Below are 15,482 nucleotides of genomic sequence, written 5' to 3'. Positions count from 1 at the left end.
CAGGCTACAATAGGCATACGAAAAACAAGAGGACAAATTTTTTAGTTATCATTTAGCCGGGAAAAGCAAATTTTTCTTTACTGTTTGCTAACTGGGAAGAAACAACAGACCCAGCTACGAAGATTTAACACTGGACTTTACAGATACTTTACAGACAACATATTATAAACTTCTACACAAGGAATTCTTGAACCCTACTTTTGCAAGAGTAATTTTGGTGGTGTTTTTTTGTTGTGGTTTTTTTTTGTTTGTTTTTTTTTTTTTTTTTTTTTTTAAATTATTTTGTTTTATTTTCAAAGCTTTTGACAACATACCAACAAGTCTATCAGTTCTTAATATACACATATTTTTTCGCTTGACTTGCCCTGCCTCTGGGATCTGCTTTCACGATTCTCACCTGCAGTTTCTCTACATTATTTCCCAAACTGGGGAATTGTTTGGGATTTCGGGACATTCACATTGCTATTCAAGCCAAGCCACCAAATCCACTCAAATTTCTGGGAAAATGCATTATCACTGGCAAATAGGAACAGGCTAATTTATGCCTAACATAACACACAGTCTCCTTACACATAATTTTCTCAACTCCTACTAGTAAATTTTTTAAACACAGAAAAAATAGTTAAATATTTAAATATTTCTTAATGCTTATTTTGCTGCAAATCTGATGAAACACATGGATTGTAGTAGTCAGACAAGTCTGCACAGAAAAAAAAAGAAAATAATTAGGAAATTGTATATATTCATGTCTTCTAATAATATTTTACTGCCTAAGTTCTATAGAAAGAGTAGAATATTACTGGGAGCCTAATGCCTGCTGAGACCACCTCCTTCCACCACATAACACTCATACTATCTGACTACATCTTAAACAAGTAGCTGATCCCATCAAATCACTAGTACTCAGTGGCTTAAAGCAGATACCAAAACATTTCAAGCCTGAGTTATATCAAATGCTAAAAACAGAACAGGAATTGAAGTAGAGAAACAGAATAAAGTAGTTTAGACAGATTGTTGGCAGCTACTCATGCCCTGAAGATAAACTTTTATCTGGCCGTATGTGCAAAACTTAACTCTAGTCATTTATCATTCTCTACAGCAATAGATTTTCAAAGCATTTTAGTTTACATAGTTTAGGTAGGTTTGACAACACTTGTTTTCTAAACATAATAGAAAATTCCAGAATGTGTGACAAATGCAACTACTTCAGCCTTATTCTGCAGTAGTTGGTTTTGTGAAGAAATAAAAAGTGACATCAGCTGCACAACAGAATTCCAAACTGACATTTTCTCCTCTGGTTTGATTTTAAGTATCTGAAGTTGCAGAACAGGCTGGGGCCCAGACAATTAAGTTATTTGTAGAACACATACTCTTAACTGTCCAGAATAAACAGATAGTACTAGCATCACCCTTATTATAGTCTTCCTTGCAGTGAGTTTGGAGTTTCATTTCTTAACATAAATGTTCTACTAACATCTGCTTTTTAAGACCTACAAAACTAGATATTTTAAACAAGTAAAATGTATTTAGTGGCACAAGGCTCCCTTTTTGTATAGAAATGCTAAAGAACTCATAATTTCCAAAAAAACTTCCTTAATGAACAGACTTTGTTTGAGATGGGACTCTGGAATACGCCTTTACTGGTTAACTCACAGCTCCTTCCAACAGAAAGTTAACTTGTATGAATGATTATACGCCTGTACTTGCATTGCAGTTTTTATGTCAGTTAAATGGTTTGCATTTAAAATAAAAATCACATCTGAGAGTGATATTGCTTCAGAAATTAATTGCTACAAAGCCTCAAAATAAAAATTATTTTCCTGTTTTATTCCCACATTTTACTTATACCATTGTTAAAGTAATTACAAGAATCCTGAAAACTCTTAACTACAAATTTTAATGGCAAGAGAGATTACTCTTTTTGTTACAATTCTGAAAAGTATGAACATGTTTGCAACTAGTATTTTATGCCTGAGTAAATATAACATTTCAAAATAGTTTCATAAGTGGAATTAAAAACACTGATCTATACAATAGGAAATGTCTGGGGGGACCTTGACAGGCTGGAGAAATGGGCTGACAAGCAAGCACTAGAACAATGTAACAGACCTGAAAAATACCGACTGTAGCAACTGTGCAACTCACACTATCTTGCAAAGAATTAAAGTTTCTCCACAAAGGACTGCAAGAATTTTTAAATTATTTTCCATTTCCCTACTGCTTCCATTCTACAGCTGTAGTGGGGTACAGTGTTTTGCAAAGTCCACACCAGTTGCCTCCATCCATGAAAGAGAGGAATACGAATGTTACAGACTGTCACATGAATACAAAAGAAAGTCCCACCAATATGAGCCTTTAGATTATAACTTCAGGCAAAGTCTGATTAATAAACATAGGAATCTTAGAAATTAGATACAGGCACACAATTGACATCAAGTTATTATATCAGATCTTTGAAGAGATCATTCTACCTAAAAAACAATGCAAAGAAAGTGAAAAATACATCTAATAAGAAATTAGTTTTTATCAAAATAAGTTTGATATGGCAGAATTCGGCTTCTGCTATGCAAAGTTAAAAGTATCCTAGAAAACTGTAAAAGTGCATTGGGGAGTGAGTTTCTGGATGAACTTTTTAAACTGCCCATTTATAACTCATATTGCTTATTTTTTGAGTGATAATGTAGGATAGTGCAGTGCTGCAGACTGCATTAATATATAATGTAAATATTGAAGCTGGAAAATTGTTACTTCACCCAGGGAGGTTTGTATTTTGAGATTAGTTCAAATGCTCCACTTTACTCTTTATAGATTTATAGTTAAAATAAAACTGCTTTATTACACAGAAGATAAATTACATATAGAAGATAAAACCATGCAAAAACTATTTCACAAAGTACTTAAAAGTTTCAACTATAAATTAAAGCATACATCAGTCAAAAGTGCAACATCAGAAGAAACAATTACAGATGTTAAGTGTTCACTCTTTAGTCAAAAAACAATTACTGCCATATGCTTGAAGTTTAAGAAATTATTTTTGTGTGGTTTTGTTTACTTGTTTTGTTTTTAAAGAAGGACAACACTAATAAAACTAGTTAACTTGTTGCTTGTTAAAAGAAAATTAGGATTCTTAATAGATTATAGTTCTGAGAGAGAATAAAAAGAAAAGCCCCTGCATCCTGAACCAGAGGGTGGTTAACAAAAATGAAGCTTATTATAAGACCACTAGAAGACTTTGTCACTCCAGGCCAGTTATAGATTATCACTGCATGTAATCAGCACTAACAAGACACAGGAACTATACAGTAATTTCTTCTTTGAGCAAATATATAGCTCTACTAGAGTTCTGTAGGCTATCAGAAATATTTTTGTCTTCTCTTGCAAATGATCTCTGCAAATTTAGGCTTTTATCTGAAATATATGATAGAACTCCAGTGCCACAGTGAAATACTATGTGCCACTAATACAGGGCTTACCAATGTCACAGCTATTAGCTTTGTAAAATTTAGTGCTGTCTGACAAATACCAGACAGTTCTTCAGGATCCGAAGAGGAATGGTAATATAAAGGAGGAAAACTCATTTGAGTTATACATAGGGGCGTCCAGTAGTAACTTCTAAACTTTACAAAACAGCTATAATTTATAGGGCTCCTATAAAGGAGGTATTTGTTTCTCAAAGATTTTAGAGTACTCAGCTCTCACCATGTGAAGAGAAATAGAGCTAACAAGCAGCACTTTTCTTTCTCTTGTGCAAGAAAATTCCTGGTTTTTTGGCTTTTTTTTTTTTTTTTTTTGACTGACCAAAATGGCAGTATTATTTTGGAGTAAAAAGCCAAAAAAAGTTATTTCGGGAGTTCAGATCAATGTAATGATTTTTTCCAATAATAGTTATTTTAAACACGTATTAGTAGGTCCAGATTTGAGTTCTTTTTAATTTCATAACTGAAACACAATCAGACAACATTTAAATGTATATTGCAAGACAATGATCAGTTGTGAATAATATAAAAAAATGTCAAATCACACTAATCAAGTACAATCTTATATATATATATTTGCTAAATATTTTTAGCATTTTTAATATTTAAACCTTTTGTTAAAACAGCTCATAAAAACCATCCATGTAGAGAAAAAACATCTGAGAAGTCTCACACTCACAGTAAGATTACTCCTGGTTCACAGTCCAAGCATGATGTGTTTGTCATGTATATACTCTCTCCCATTAATCTGATGAAGGTAGAGCTCCATCAATCTATTTAATAATTTCAAACCGGCCACAATGTACAATCAAAAATTTTACCACAACCACCAGCTGTAAATTGTCAAAACATACCTGTTTTTTCTGAGGTTCTAAGAAACACCATGTCAGATGGGATTCGTTGATTCTGAGAGAAGAAAAGAAAAGGTATATTTTTTGTAAGTAGGAAAAAAGTGAATTTCAATCTGAAGTCCAGTAAGATCTATTACCAAAAGGTCACACTTGGATTGAAACTCAATTAAAATAGGATTTCTCAGAGTACTTTACATTCAGCATTTGCAATTCAGAAATCAATATTTTCGAAAAATTATACCATAAGCAAACAACACTTAATCCTTTCAGATGTTCTTTATAAGTGAATCATAAATACCTGAGGAACAGATTAACATTTTCTTGACTGAAAACAGTACTTCAAGTATATAAATAAGTAATCAAAATATCTTAAAGCATAGTTTCACTGAACCAAACTCTGACATTCAGTTCAGTTCACATCTCTGACAACAGACGTAATAGGAAAAAAATAGTTATATTAAAAATATCTGTCTTGGTACTCAAGTTGCAAATATTATGTATATCAAACATTCTTCCCTCTTCCAACACACACAAACACACATAGGGGAAATAGCAAATTTGGGAACTGCATTTTCCTGTTCCACACATGTAAAATGAACAGAATTTCCTCCTCACTATATAAGACCTAGAATCATATGCACAGTCAGATGTACCATTTCCCTTTCCAGCACAGAATTGTCTGTACAAAGTTTTCAATTATTTATTGATCATAAAAAGGCCAATCTAAGCTTTCAGAAATTACACAAAATGAACAATAATATCAGCCTCCCACACACATGATATCTGCTACATGAGTACTCAAATCCTCAGCTCTCTCTCCACTTGTTCCCAAGGTATCTACCAGCAGCAGTTAGACATGGCCAACACAGCATTTAGGAATGAAACACCGTAGGAAGCAAAAATAACCAACATATCAAAACCTGCAAGACACAGGACTGGAAAGGAAAAAAGCAAGGTTTTCCATTAATCCAAAGAAACTTTCCAAAGAACAGCATGTGACCACAACAGTGCCATTTGGAATAGAGTGATCTGAAGAGATCTGCCAGAGTCAACTGCCAGACTATGTGTTATATGGGCTTAGCTCTCAAAATAAGATGATGTAAACTCTGAGTCTCTGGGAGATGGGTACTCCTCACTACTCCTTGTAACATACTCTCAGCAACACCAGTTTATAAATGGGACTGGAAGTAATTGCAACTGTATTCTCTATGGGAAGTTCAGTAAAGAGGGACCATAAAGGGTTATAGAAAGGGTTCCTACCATAAGAAAAGATGAAGCTTGAAAAATGAGAAAGCTGGGAAACATTAAAAAATAGATGCATATTTTAGTTTACTAAAGTTCTACATAGGTAGCAAAAAACCCTCTGTATAACTTAAAATGATGCATCTTCATCCATTAATATTTCCTGATTTGTAGCATTTCCCATTTTAACTCTTTATGCTTGTAATGGTTTCAACTTAATAATAACCGGGCGGAAACACCAATTAATGTAGCGGTTTTAGTGTTAATATTTTTGTGGCAGGGTGTTACCCTGGTTTTTCTGAGTTTTTAATAGCCTTTTTGATTTTCATAAATGGAGTCAGATCTTTTTAATTACTGTACAATATTAAGAGCAGTTCTACCTTTTTCCCACAGATGTAACATAAACAAATCCTTTGTTTTTCATTCTCTGTCCTTTGTTTGCATGTTTCTAACCTGAAAACAATTGTAACTGACGGCTAGTCTGGCCAGTTGGCTTGAGAAGTGAAAACTCTAAAAGCCAATCTTCTGCTAGACCCACAAATGTAGAAAAAGTAAGAAATAAAACAAAGAGGCTCTCTCTCTCCGCCTGGTTTCAGCTTTTAGGCCGGACTGGAGGAACCTCTGCTCTGCAAAACCTCTTGTCTGCGTGTGGCTGCTTTGCATGTCTCAGTGACAGGAGGTAGAGATTAGGAGAAAAACAAACAAAGCACACTTAAGCTTAAAAATGAACAAAAAACAGTTTTATTAACACACACTAAAAGAATAGGAAAAAAGAAAGCTGGAAAAAAACCCTAAAACAGAATGAAACTTCAAAAACACGCTTCTTTCCTCTTACGAACTATTAACTTTCTTATTGAACAACACAGAAAAACACAACTTAGGGTTTTCAGCCAGTTTCACCATTTAGATATAACTACTCATTACTTAGGAGAAGAGTCCTTCTAAGATCTTTTTATGAAGATGTTTGCTGTAAGACAAAACAGTCCAAAGCTCTCTGACACACATCTGCTGCCACCCGGAGTTTTGCAGACTGTGATGTTCTATCCGCAGAGCTTCTTCAGTGTATCTGGGGTATTATTTACGAATACTTCTTCTGATCTAAAATTATCTTTGTCTCAAAGGGCTGAGACCTCCTTTTTGACCCAGGAGTGGAGGTTTCAAAGTTCCCAAATACATCTCTATTACACCAGTCCTTAATTTTGATTAGAATAACATTCTACCCAAATAATACTAAGATGCTGCAAAGAACAGTTCATTTCTTCATAATTTACCTTAGAAAAGTCCAGTCAAAAATGTCTTCTTCAATCCTATTCCAGTATTATTAGTTCTTTCAATTCTCATCTAACTGACTTCATGCAGTGTCTGTTCCATGTATCTTCTGTTTTCTTCTTTCTTTTTCTCTCGAGGAAGAATTGTGCTTTAAAAGTTCTGTGTTGCTAAGAAAGGGTTACATTTTGCCCGGGCTTGCAAAGGCCACGTGCATGCGCTGGGCTGGCAGAAGAAACTGGCAAATGTCCTTTTTTCCACCCCTCAGTCTTATTTAGGGCGGACCAGCTCGGAGCTATCACTAAGCTGTAAAAAGGCTTCACCCGAGCTGCTCTCATGTGGGCAGCAGTTCTCAGAGGGCTCGGCAAGGCCCGGCCCAGCTGCCCAGAGGCAGAAGGGCCTGACCTGGGCCTCCCCTGCGCTGCATGCGGACAGCAGTTCTCAGAAGCCTGGCCAGGTCTGGCCCAGCTGGCAATGGGGGGCTCCCCCCCGCTCTCCATGCAGGCAGCACTTCTGAAAGCCCGGCCAGGCCCGGCCGGCCAGCCAGAGGGCCAGCAGAGCCCAACCCGGCCCCGGGCCTGGCCCCAACCACAATGTTACCTCATGGCCAATCACCGAAGCAAGAAGAGTGGGTGGTCAGCAGCAGATCAGTTTTAAATGTTCCTTCCAAAGTTACGCTGAGACTTCTCATTGGTCAACTTAGCTGCCAGTATCCCAGCCTGCTCTTTGATAGGTCCTTGTCCTCCCCCCCCCGCCCCAACCCATGCCACGGTTAGGGCAGGGAAAAACATTTTACATTTCTCTATATCTAGAAAACAAAATTGTGCCAACCTATGATAATGCTCTTACAAATAAAATTAACTTGCTTGTATGCCAACAGTATTCACCTTGAAGAGGCTGTTCATCTGTAACTAGTACAGCATTTTTTTTTTAATCTTGCCTTATAAGAGCTAATAATTAAAGATGTAGTGATTTATTATGTACCATGAACTCAGGTTCAACTAGGAAATCTCATTCAAATTTGAAAAAAAATGCAGAAAAAACCCCTATATTATTTAGCACCTCTTAGAAGGAAAAAAAAGAGAAAAAGGAAAAGACAACTTCAAATTAAAGAATTCTGTCCTTAAATGACAATAACGATTAAAGAGGTATCCAGTCTTAATATAGATTAGCTATACATTTTTGCAGCTCCCCTGCCAGCTCTGACATAAATCCATTACTCAAGTCTCAGGTTACTGACTTCATGCCTACAAACTTCCAGTTACTTGTAAACAAGCTAAAACACTCCACCAACATCCAAAAATTTTACAAAAATAACAGTCAAATGATCTAATACTGAATTAAATAGAAGTTCAGGTAATATAAAGGAGGTATCTACAAGTTACTACCAACTTCCACAGAGGACATATTCATATGGAGTAAATGAAACTTGCCTGGCGCAGAGTATCCAAGATTCAGATATTTTATGCCTGACAAAACTGCAGAATCATGGCATATCTGAAGTTGGAAGGGATCCATAAGGATCACAGAATCCAACTCCCTGCTGCTTTAAGGACTATCTATGACTAAACCATTTGACTAAGAGCAATATGCAGACAGTCCTTGAACTTAAACAGGTTTGGTGCCATGACCACTTCTCTGGGAATCCTGTTCCAGTGACTGTCCAGCCTCTCAGTGACAAGCCTTTTCTCAGAACTTCCCCTAACACAGCTTCATTCATAGAATCATAGAATGGTTTGGGTTGGAAGAGACCTTAAATATCATCTTGTTCCAAACCTCTGCCATGGGCAGGAACACCTTTCACTTGACCAGGTTTCTCAAAGCCCCATTCAGCCTGACCTTTAACACTTCTAGGGACAGGGAATCCACAGCTTCTCTGGGCAACCTGTTCCAGTGTCTCACCACCCTCACAGGGAAGAATTTCTGGCTACTATCTAATCTATTTTCAATTTAAAGCCATTCCTTCTTGTACTGCATGCCCTTGTGATTCCATTTCCTTGTATCCTATTGCTGATCACCAGAGGGTGATCAGTAAATCCTCCCCCTCTGCCCTCCAATAAAAAAGTTATAGACTGTGATCAAATTAGCCATGTGAATATTTTCTCCTTTTAATATAAAAAACACATATTTGTTTTGCTTTCTTTTGTGTTCTCTCTTGCTCATTTTTCTTTCCTATAAAATAATGGAACCTTTTCTGCATAAATGTACCTGAATGTATCCTACCATGTAGGGAAAGCTAGAGACTGATTTGTCTTTAAAGTATTTAAAACTGACGTCTTGTTTTATTATCAGGTTTTTCATAAGTTGGAAGTGGGCAGGAATACTAGGTACCAAAAACATTGTCAGTATTATTGCTGACTCTGGAGAGCAAAGACAGCCCTGCAGATACATACCTAGTCACTATAAAAGATTGACTACACAGAAACAGATGGCAAGTATGCTACAAAAATCTTTAACGTCTCATTGTGGAGAAAATTAAATTCTATTGTACATTGTCACAGTCAAACAGCAGCAGTATATCAATCGTCATATTTATCAAAGTAGAACAAGTCAAAATGACAACACCTACAACTTCAAGCATTCAGAAACCAGCAAAAAAATGACAATCTCAATTACCATAGAGATGATACCAGAAATGCTTATTAACATATACTGAAATTTGAATATATAAATCATGAAAAATACTTGAATACATTGTTTTCCTTAAATCTGGGCAGAATTAGAGCTCCAGAAAAGGAGGGCTTCAATTTATCTCAGTGTTTGCAGACTTCCAGAATCAGTCCTAGAAATCTAACTACAGCCAGCCAATGGTCAATACAAGGCAAATACCAGCCAGACTGATAAACAAGAAAGCCCATAAAGATACCTATACTTTCCTGCAACACAGGCTTCAATATTTACTTAAAACATACTCTTCTCATAGCTTTCAAATTACTTTTAAATTTTTCTCCTGTTATTCTCATGAAACTGCTATTTGCATAAACTTTTCCTGTTCTCTAGTGAGTCTTCCAATTTCTCTCAGTTGTGCACAGCTACAGACCCTTGGAATTTTCCATTTACTGTCCTTTCTTCATTCATGCAATGAACCATTTATTCTTACCATTAACTAAAATACTCCTGCTCACTTCTGAGTTATAAATAGAAGAGGTATTTCCCAGTTGTCTTTGTGGATCTTGCATGCTGTGAAATATTGCATGTTAGCATTAACTGCAATCCTTGCAAATACTGGATTAATCTCACTTTATACCCAAAATTAAGAAAACAATTGTGTACCTTTACAGCTCCAAGAAAAGCTCTCAAGGTTTTAAGAAAAAGCATTACTGTTCTCATGCTTTAAATCCCTATTATGTTTTGTTGTTGTTGAATGTTGTCCCATAAATATGTAGTTATTATTATTAACTAAATGTGTTATTGAGTTTTAGGCCCGCCTCACATCTCCAAAATGTATTCCAAACAGCCAATAGTGTCTAAATAATAATATCTGAATTCAACAACTCATCCCTTCAACTGTCTTATTTAGGAACACTACGCATATCTGTGCTTTCACTGGAAACTGAAAATATATCTTAACATGAGCCAAGGAGAATACCCAGAAGTAGCATGACTGTTCAAGGCAGGTAACCATTTTTCAGCTAACAGATATTAATGTCTTTCAGCTTTTAAAATTAGGCAATATTTTCATCTGTTCAGGCTTTATCCTGCCTAGTAATAGTACAATATGAATTTTTCAGTTGAGACAATAGATGTATTACTTGAAATTAAACTATTTTGAGCCTATTACAGTCTCTTAAGAAATACTTTGAAATTAATTACGACTATTAACAAAAGGACAATAACCACAGGATATTCAAAGTTGAAATCTAGAACAGCCTTTCACCTAAGTTGTTAGTATTCGTGATGCAGTTACTAGTTAACATATGGATCTTCAGCTCAAGTGAGTTAATTTCACTGCAGAAATGCTGTTGATGCATCTACCAGTCAAATACAATGTTAACTTGTTTCTCTGCCATTAAAGTGAGCAATTGAACATTTCACTCCTGACTGGTTCTTTGGCTTAAGAGTCATACTCGGAAATTGAATACTGCTTGCTCCAACAAAATACACTCCTCAACAAAACCAGAAAATATTTAATTTCATTAGTCTGAAAGTACTCCCAGCTAGGTCAAAAGGAAAAAAGGCAGCTCTGTTGGGGCAGTAGGGAGTTTGAAGCTGAAATACTATATTCAAACCATTATATGCATCTTACTGATAATACCTGACTAAAATCTTCATCAAAAAGCATTATTTCTCTAAATCCTTAAACATTACTTTTTTTCATTAGAAACTTCAGGTACTCACAATATATAAGCTTTAAGCTACTGCAAATACTGCTACAATAGATGCTAATGACCAACTTTATGCATGTCAGAATGATCCCCAAAGTAACTCCAGTTTTCCAAATTCTAGTATAATCCAACAGACAGATGGATCACAGTGAATTTCAGGGAAGGCAGACTACCTAAGTAGCCATCAGAGTCTTCCCTACACTCTACAATAATTAATTCCAGGTTCAGAGTTCAAGGGCCAAAAATTTCCCTAATAAAAATCAGAGCAAATATCTCAGTCTCCTAGAAGTTCTGGAATAGGCAGAAGCAAGCACGTGCAAGCCAATTCCACCTGCATTCTAAGGCAACAAGGTATAAAGCAAAACAGATGTAAAGGGCAGACATACCAGTGCCTATCTTGTGCAGCCTAGTACCTGCTGCTCAGATGGGCCCAAAAAGTTATAAGGTACACAGAGCAGACAAAAAAGTACAGGAAAAAAGGCAAGAAGTGGCACAAACTACATGAAAAAATTTATATTTTAAGCTGAGAGCAGCAAGCCAAATGATACGTGTATTTTTTGTTTGAACTACAGAAGAAATAGAAAGAAAAGAAACAGAAGTTTTCCAAACCAAGTTTCAATAGATATAAGCTTCAATTTGAGGTGCCTCCTTCCAGCATCTCAATGGATCAGCACTCTAATACAAAGTGTGATGGAAATTAGTTGCAAGCACTCAGAAAGTGAGTCATCTCTCCAGAATTAATCTAAGCAAAAAATAGTTACCTCTGACAAATTTAAACTGACTTCTAAGAACACAGTAATTTCTTAGTAGCCCAGAAAGGCAACTGAAATAAGCAACAGTCTTTATTATAATGTTAATACAGAGCAAAGAAGAATTCACAGCTCTCACTCACCATCTGCAAACAAAATGGAAAGCTTTCTGTGCATTTAAAAACATATAAACTTTCTTATTATTTAATTATATAGTTAGATATCTATTATATTAAAATAATATAAATATATAAATATTTATATATATATATTATATACACATGCATAAATAAAGATTGTCCTTGAAAGTTTCAGACAGAGAAACACTGATTCAACCAACAGAAGGAAGGTATCAGTAAGGAGACATACTAAAACATTCAGCACAGCACATGTCAGGGAATTTAATTATGTAGTTTTATCCCCTTCACAAGATTGATTTAAGCATATACCTATTCATAAAATATAAATATATGCATCCAATTAAAATATAGTTAATTCTAAAACAGACTTCCTGGAATATTCTCAAATAGGACTTGAACTAAAATACTAGCTAGTTAGGACTTCACAGATAAGTACCTTGATACACTTTTCTTCAGGAGATAATTAGCATGTTAACAATCTTTAGTCTCTAAAATATATTTTAAAAGTATCAACCTTTTCCACTATGATGAGGTCTCCAACTTGTATGTCTGAACTCTTAACTTGCACTTTACCTTAAAAAAAAAAAAAAAAAAAGTAATCAACATTAATAAAGAAGAAGAAGAATATAAATCCCACAATCTCAGTGTTATTTATAGATGATATTGTTAAGTGAAAATGTTACAATTTATACAAAACAGATGTCTGCTGAACACAATGATAAATACATTTTATCTGTTTGAATAAATACCCTAGTGGTTAAAAATTTCCAGTTTTGTAACCAGTTAGCTGTTGTAGAAGTATTAGAGGAAAAAAGACGTATGGGAGATGCTCAAGACTGAGATATAGTATCTGTAATAGAGTTGTAAAATTGGACGAAGGAATCTTTCACATCTACTAGACAGCACTTCTGTGTCTGACAAGAATTGTTAGGTTTATAGTCATGTAGCAGTCTTGCACATATGAGTTGTTATTCACAGCCCTATTACCAACAGGCAACTTTGCCTGACCACTTAAGTTCCTGATGTAATTGGCACTCTCTGAAAATGTTGGCAGTTATAGTAGAAAAGACATAAATCTCTCTGAAGTCAAAGAAATGCCTAAAGATTTAATTCTAGAAAAGTAAAATATCAAAAGCTGAAATAGAAGTTTTTCAATGTCTAAGGCTGCCCATTCAGTAACTGCTGTGAACAACTCACTCAAAAATATACACAGCACATTTTCCAATTTTATTTTCATACGTTCTGTAGGGTATTAATGTAAGACTGTTAAGTTTAAACATTTTTATTTAATGGACTGAAAAACAGAGACAGAGGGGTTAAGCTATTGCCCAAATATGTTACTGATCTCATTGGAATTCAGGAGTTCTAGTTCCCAGGTCTACAACTCCAAAATAAAGTTGCTTAAAGTTGTTAAAAACAACCAAACCCCCAAATCCCCATAAGATATAAATACACACACATATTTGAATAGCCTGCTGAGCTGAAACACATCTCCTGTAAGTATCATCTTCCCTCAACAGAAATACTACCACTATTCCAAGAAGGTATAAGATGGCAAGTATGTCAAAACATGGTAAGGTGTTAGGGTTCTAAATGACAGGTGGAATGCACTAGAACAGAAGACACACAAAAGCACAGAATGAGCAGCAAAAACTTTGAAGTTTAATCAAAAATACTATGAGTAGCAGATATGTCACTGCATAGTCACATCTCAGTTATACTAAGTATAGCAAAAAAACCTAGGGTAGGATGCAAATCCATGAGACCTTCTCATTACAACTCTCAATAAAGAGAGACCAAAATTCCTTATATTTACATTTAGTAAAAGACAGTAAGATTCACATTATGAGTAATTATTTTGAGTACTTACCCTTTAAAATTTCATGCAAAAGCAGCAGTTCCTCTATGCCTAATTCAGTCAATAATAAATGTATTCCTGTTATATACAGCTAATATTTAATACATTTTCCATTAAATTAGCACTTCTAAAATGTGTAATGTCAGGAAAATCACAATTTTTCTGATTTGGCCTGTCTATAAAGTTATACTTCTGAGAGGCAGACTTCGGTACTGGTAGTGACCTTTTACACTAGTTCCATTTTTCAGTTGCCAGAAGCACTTTCTGTCCTCTGCTCTCAAATATAAGACAAATTCTATCTTCAGTGGATACATTTGTGAGGGGAGGGGAAGTAGCAGAAGACTGCAGAAAGTATAAAAAGCTGTAGCAAAAGCATCAGCAATTCTCTACAAGAATTTCAAGATACCTATGGAAAATAAATTAGTGCCAAAGTATCAAAAAGCTTTTATTTTTTTCTTCATTTAAAGTAACTAATACTAAAGCTCAACCACTAAAAGAACAGTCTGACATTAAATCAACATATTTCACTTGCTTACCTGTGCAAGCCTGTGAATTCTCCTTAAAAATTCCAAAGTTTTGATTAGAAGTGAATAGTATTACCAGAAGAAACATTGTAATGCTACTTTGCTTTCTAAGTCTGTTGGCTTTAGTAAAAGGATAGCATTTCCTATATTGTTTTCCATTATTCTGCTAACAATTTTCATCAATTTATCAGTCAATCACTTCACTATAACAGTAACAGCCACAAAAATTCTAGTATGAGCTATGTCAAGTCTCAGATCTACACCATCTATAAGCCATGAATGAGCAAAACTATTCAAAAGTACTAACCAAATGCAACTACTGGAAATTTTATCAGCTTAAATCAGATTTGCCAGAGTCAGATCATAACTGCACCTATGAGTAAAGACCAAAAGACACAGCCTGAGAGACATTAGGCCAAGAGAAGGTAGCATGTTCATGTGCAACATGATGTAGGGCAGACATAGAGCAAAGATTTTGGTGCCAACTACACCAAGAGGAACCCACACTGCACCTTTGTTTGTACTTAATCTAGCAACTCCAGGAATTTCACTTAATGAATTGAAAATTTTCCTTATCAGACTGCTTTCTAGGTGGCTTAGTATAACAGAACAAAATGCTCTCTTTATTAGACACTAACATTTCTTGTTGGACCATCCTGTACATCCTCACGCATGGATGTATGTATGTACATACATGTAAGGAAAAAGCCTTACATACATACAGGACAATTCTACAAGTAATTTCAATGGCAGGATATATTACATGAAATACTAAATGGTAAAATGGGTCAGTAATTACAAAAGTGACTTAAAATTCTGGAAAGTCAACACATAATGCCTTATTTTAGGCTAGCAAAAATGAGGTTCATTAGATACCATTTCAGAAAACATTAAAATAATGCAATACTACATCTTAGTGAAGATGCATTTGGAAAAAAAAGAAGACACAATGTTATTCACTGGATAAATTATTTTTGCAAACTATTTTTTCTCTGAAAACATCTCTGCAGCAAAACACACTTCGCCATCTGTGTAATTACCAATAAAAAGT

The 15,482-nt window shown here is 35.1% G+C and overlaps 1 protein-coding gene across 1 annotated transcript in view; it reads right to left on the bottom strand.

Annotated features, from left to right (window-relative positions):
• The window catches only part of ATP9B (ATPase phospholipid transporting 9B (putative)), a 154,761-nt gene that overhangs the window by 100,999 nt on the left and 38,280 nt on the right, over nt 1–15,482 (bottom strand). The window contains exons 6-7 of the mRNA XM_040056904.1: nt 12,564–12,622; nt 4,331–4,382 (exon numbers count right to left, since the gene is read on the bottom strand). Coding sequence (XP_039912838.1) covers nt 4,331–4,382; nt 12,564–12,622 — 111 coding nt within the window. The remainder of the gene's footprint in view (nt 1–4,330; nt 4,383–12,563; nt 12,623–15,482) is intronic.

This window comes from Hirundo rustica, chromosome 1, assembly GCF_015227805.2.
Source record: "Hirundo rustica isolate bHirRus1 chromosome 1, bHirRus1.pri.v3, whole genome shotgun sequence".
NCBI lineage: Eukaryota > Metazoa > Chordata > Aves > Passeriformes > Hirundinidae > Hirundo > Hirundo rustica.
The sequence above is the reverse complement of the archived record's forward strand: the minus strand, read 5'-3'. Positions and strand labels throughout refer to the sequence as shown.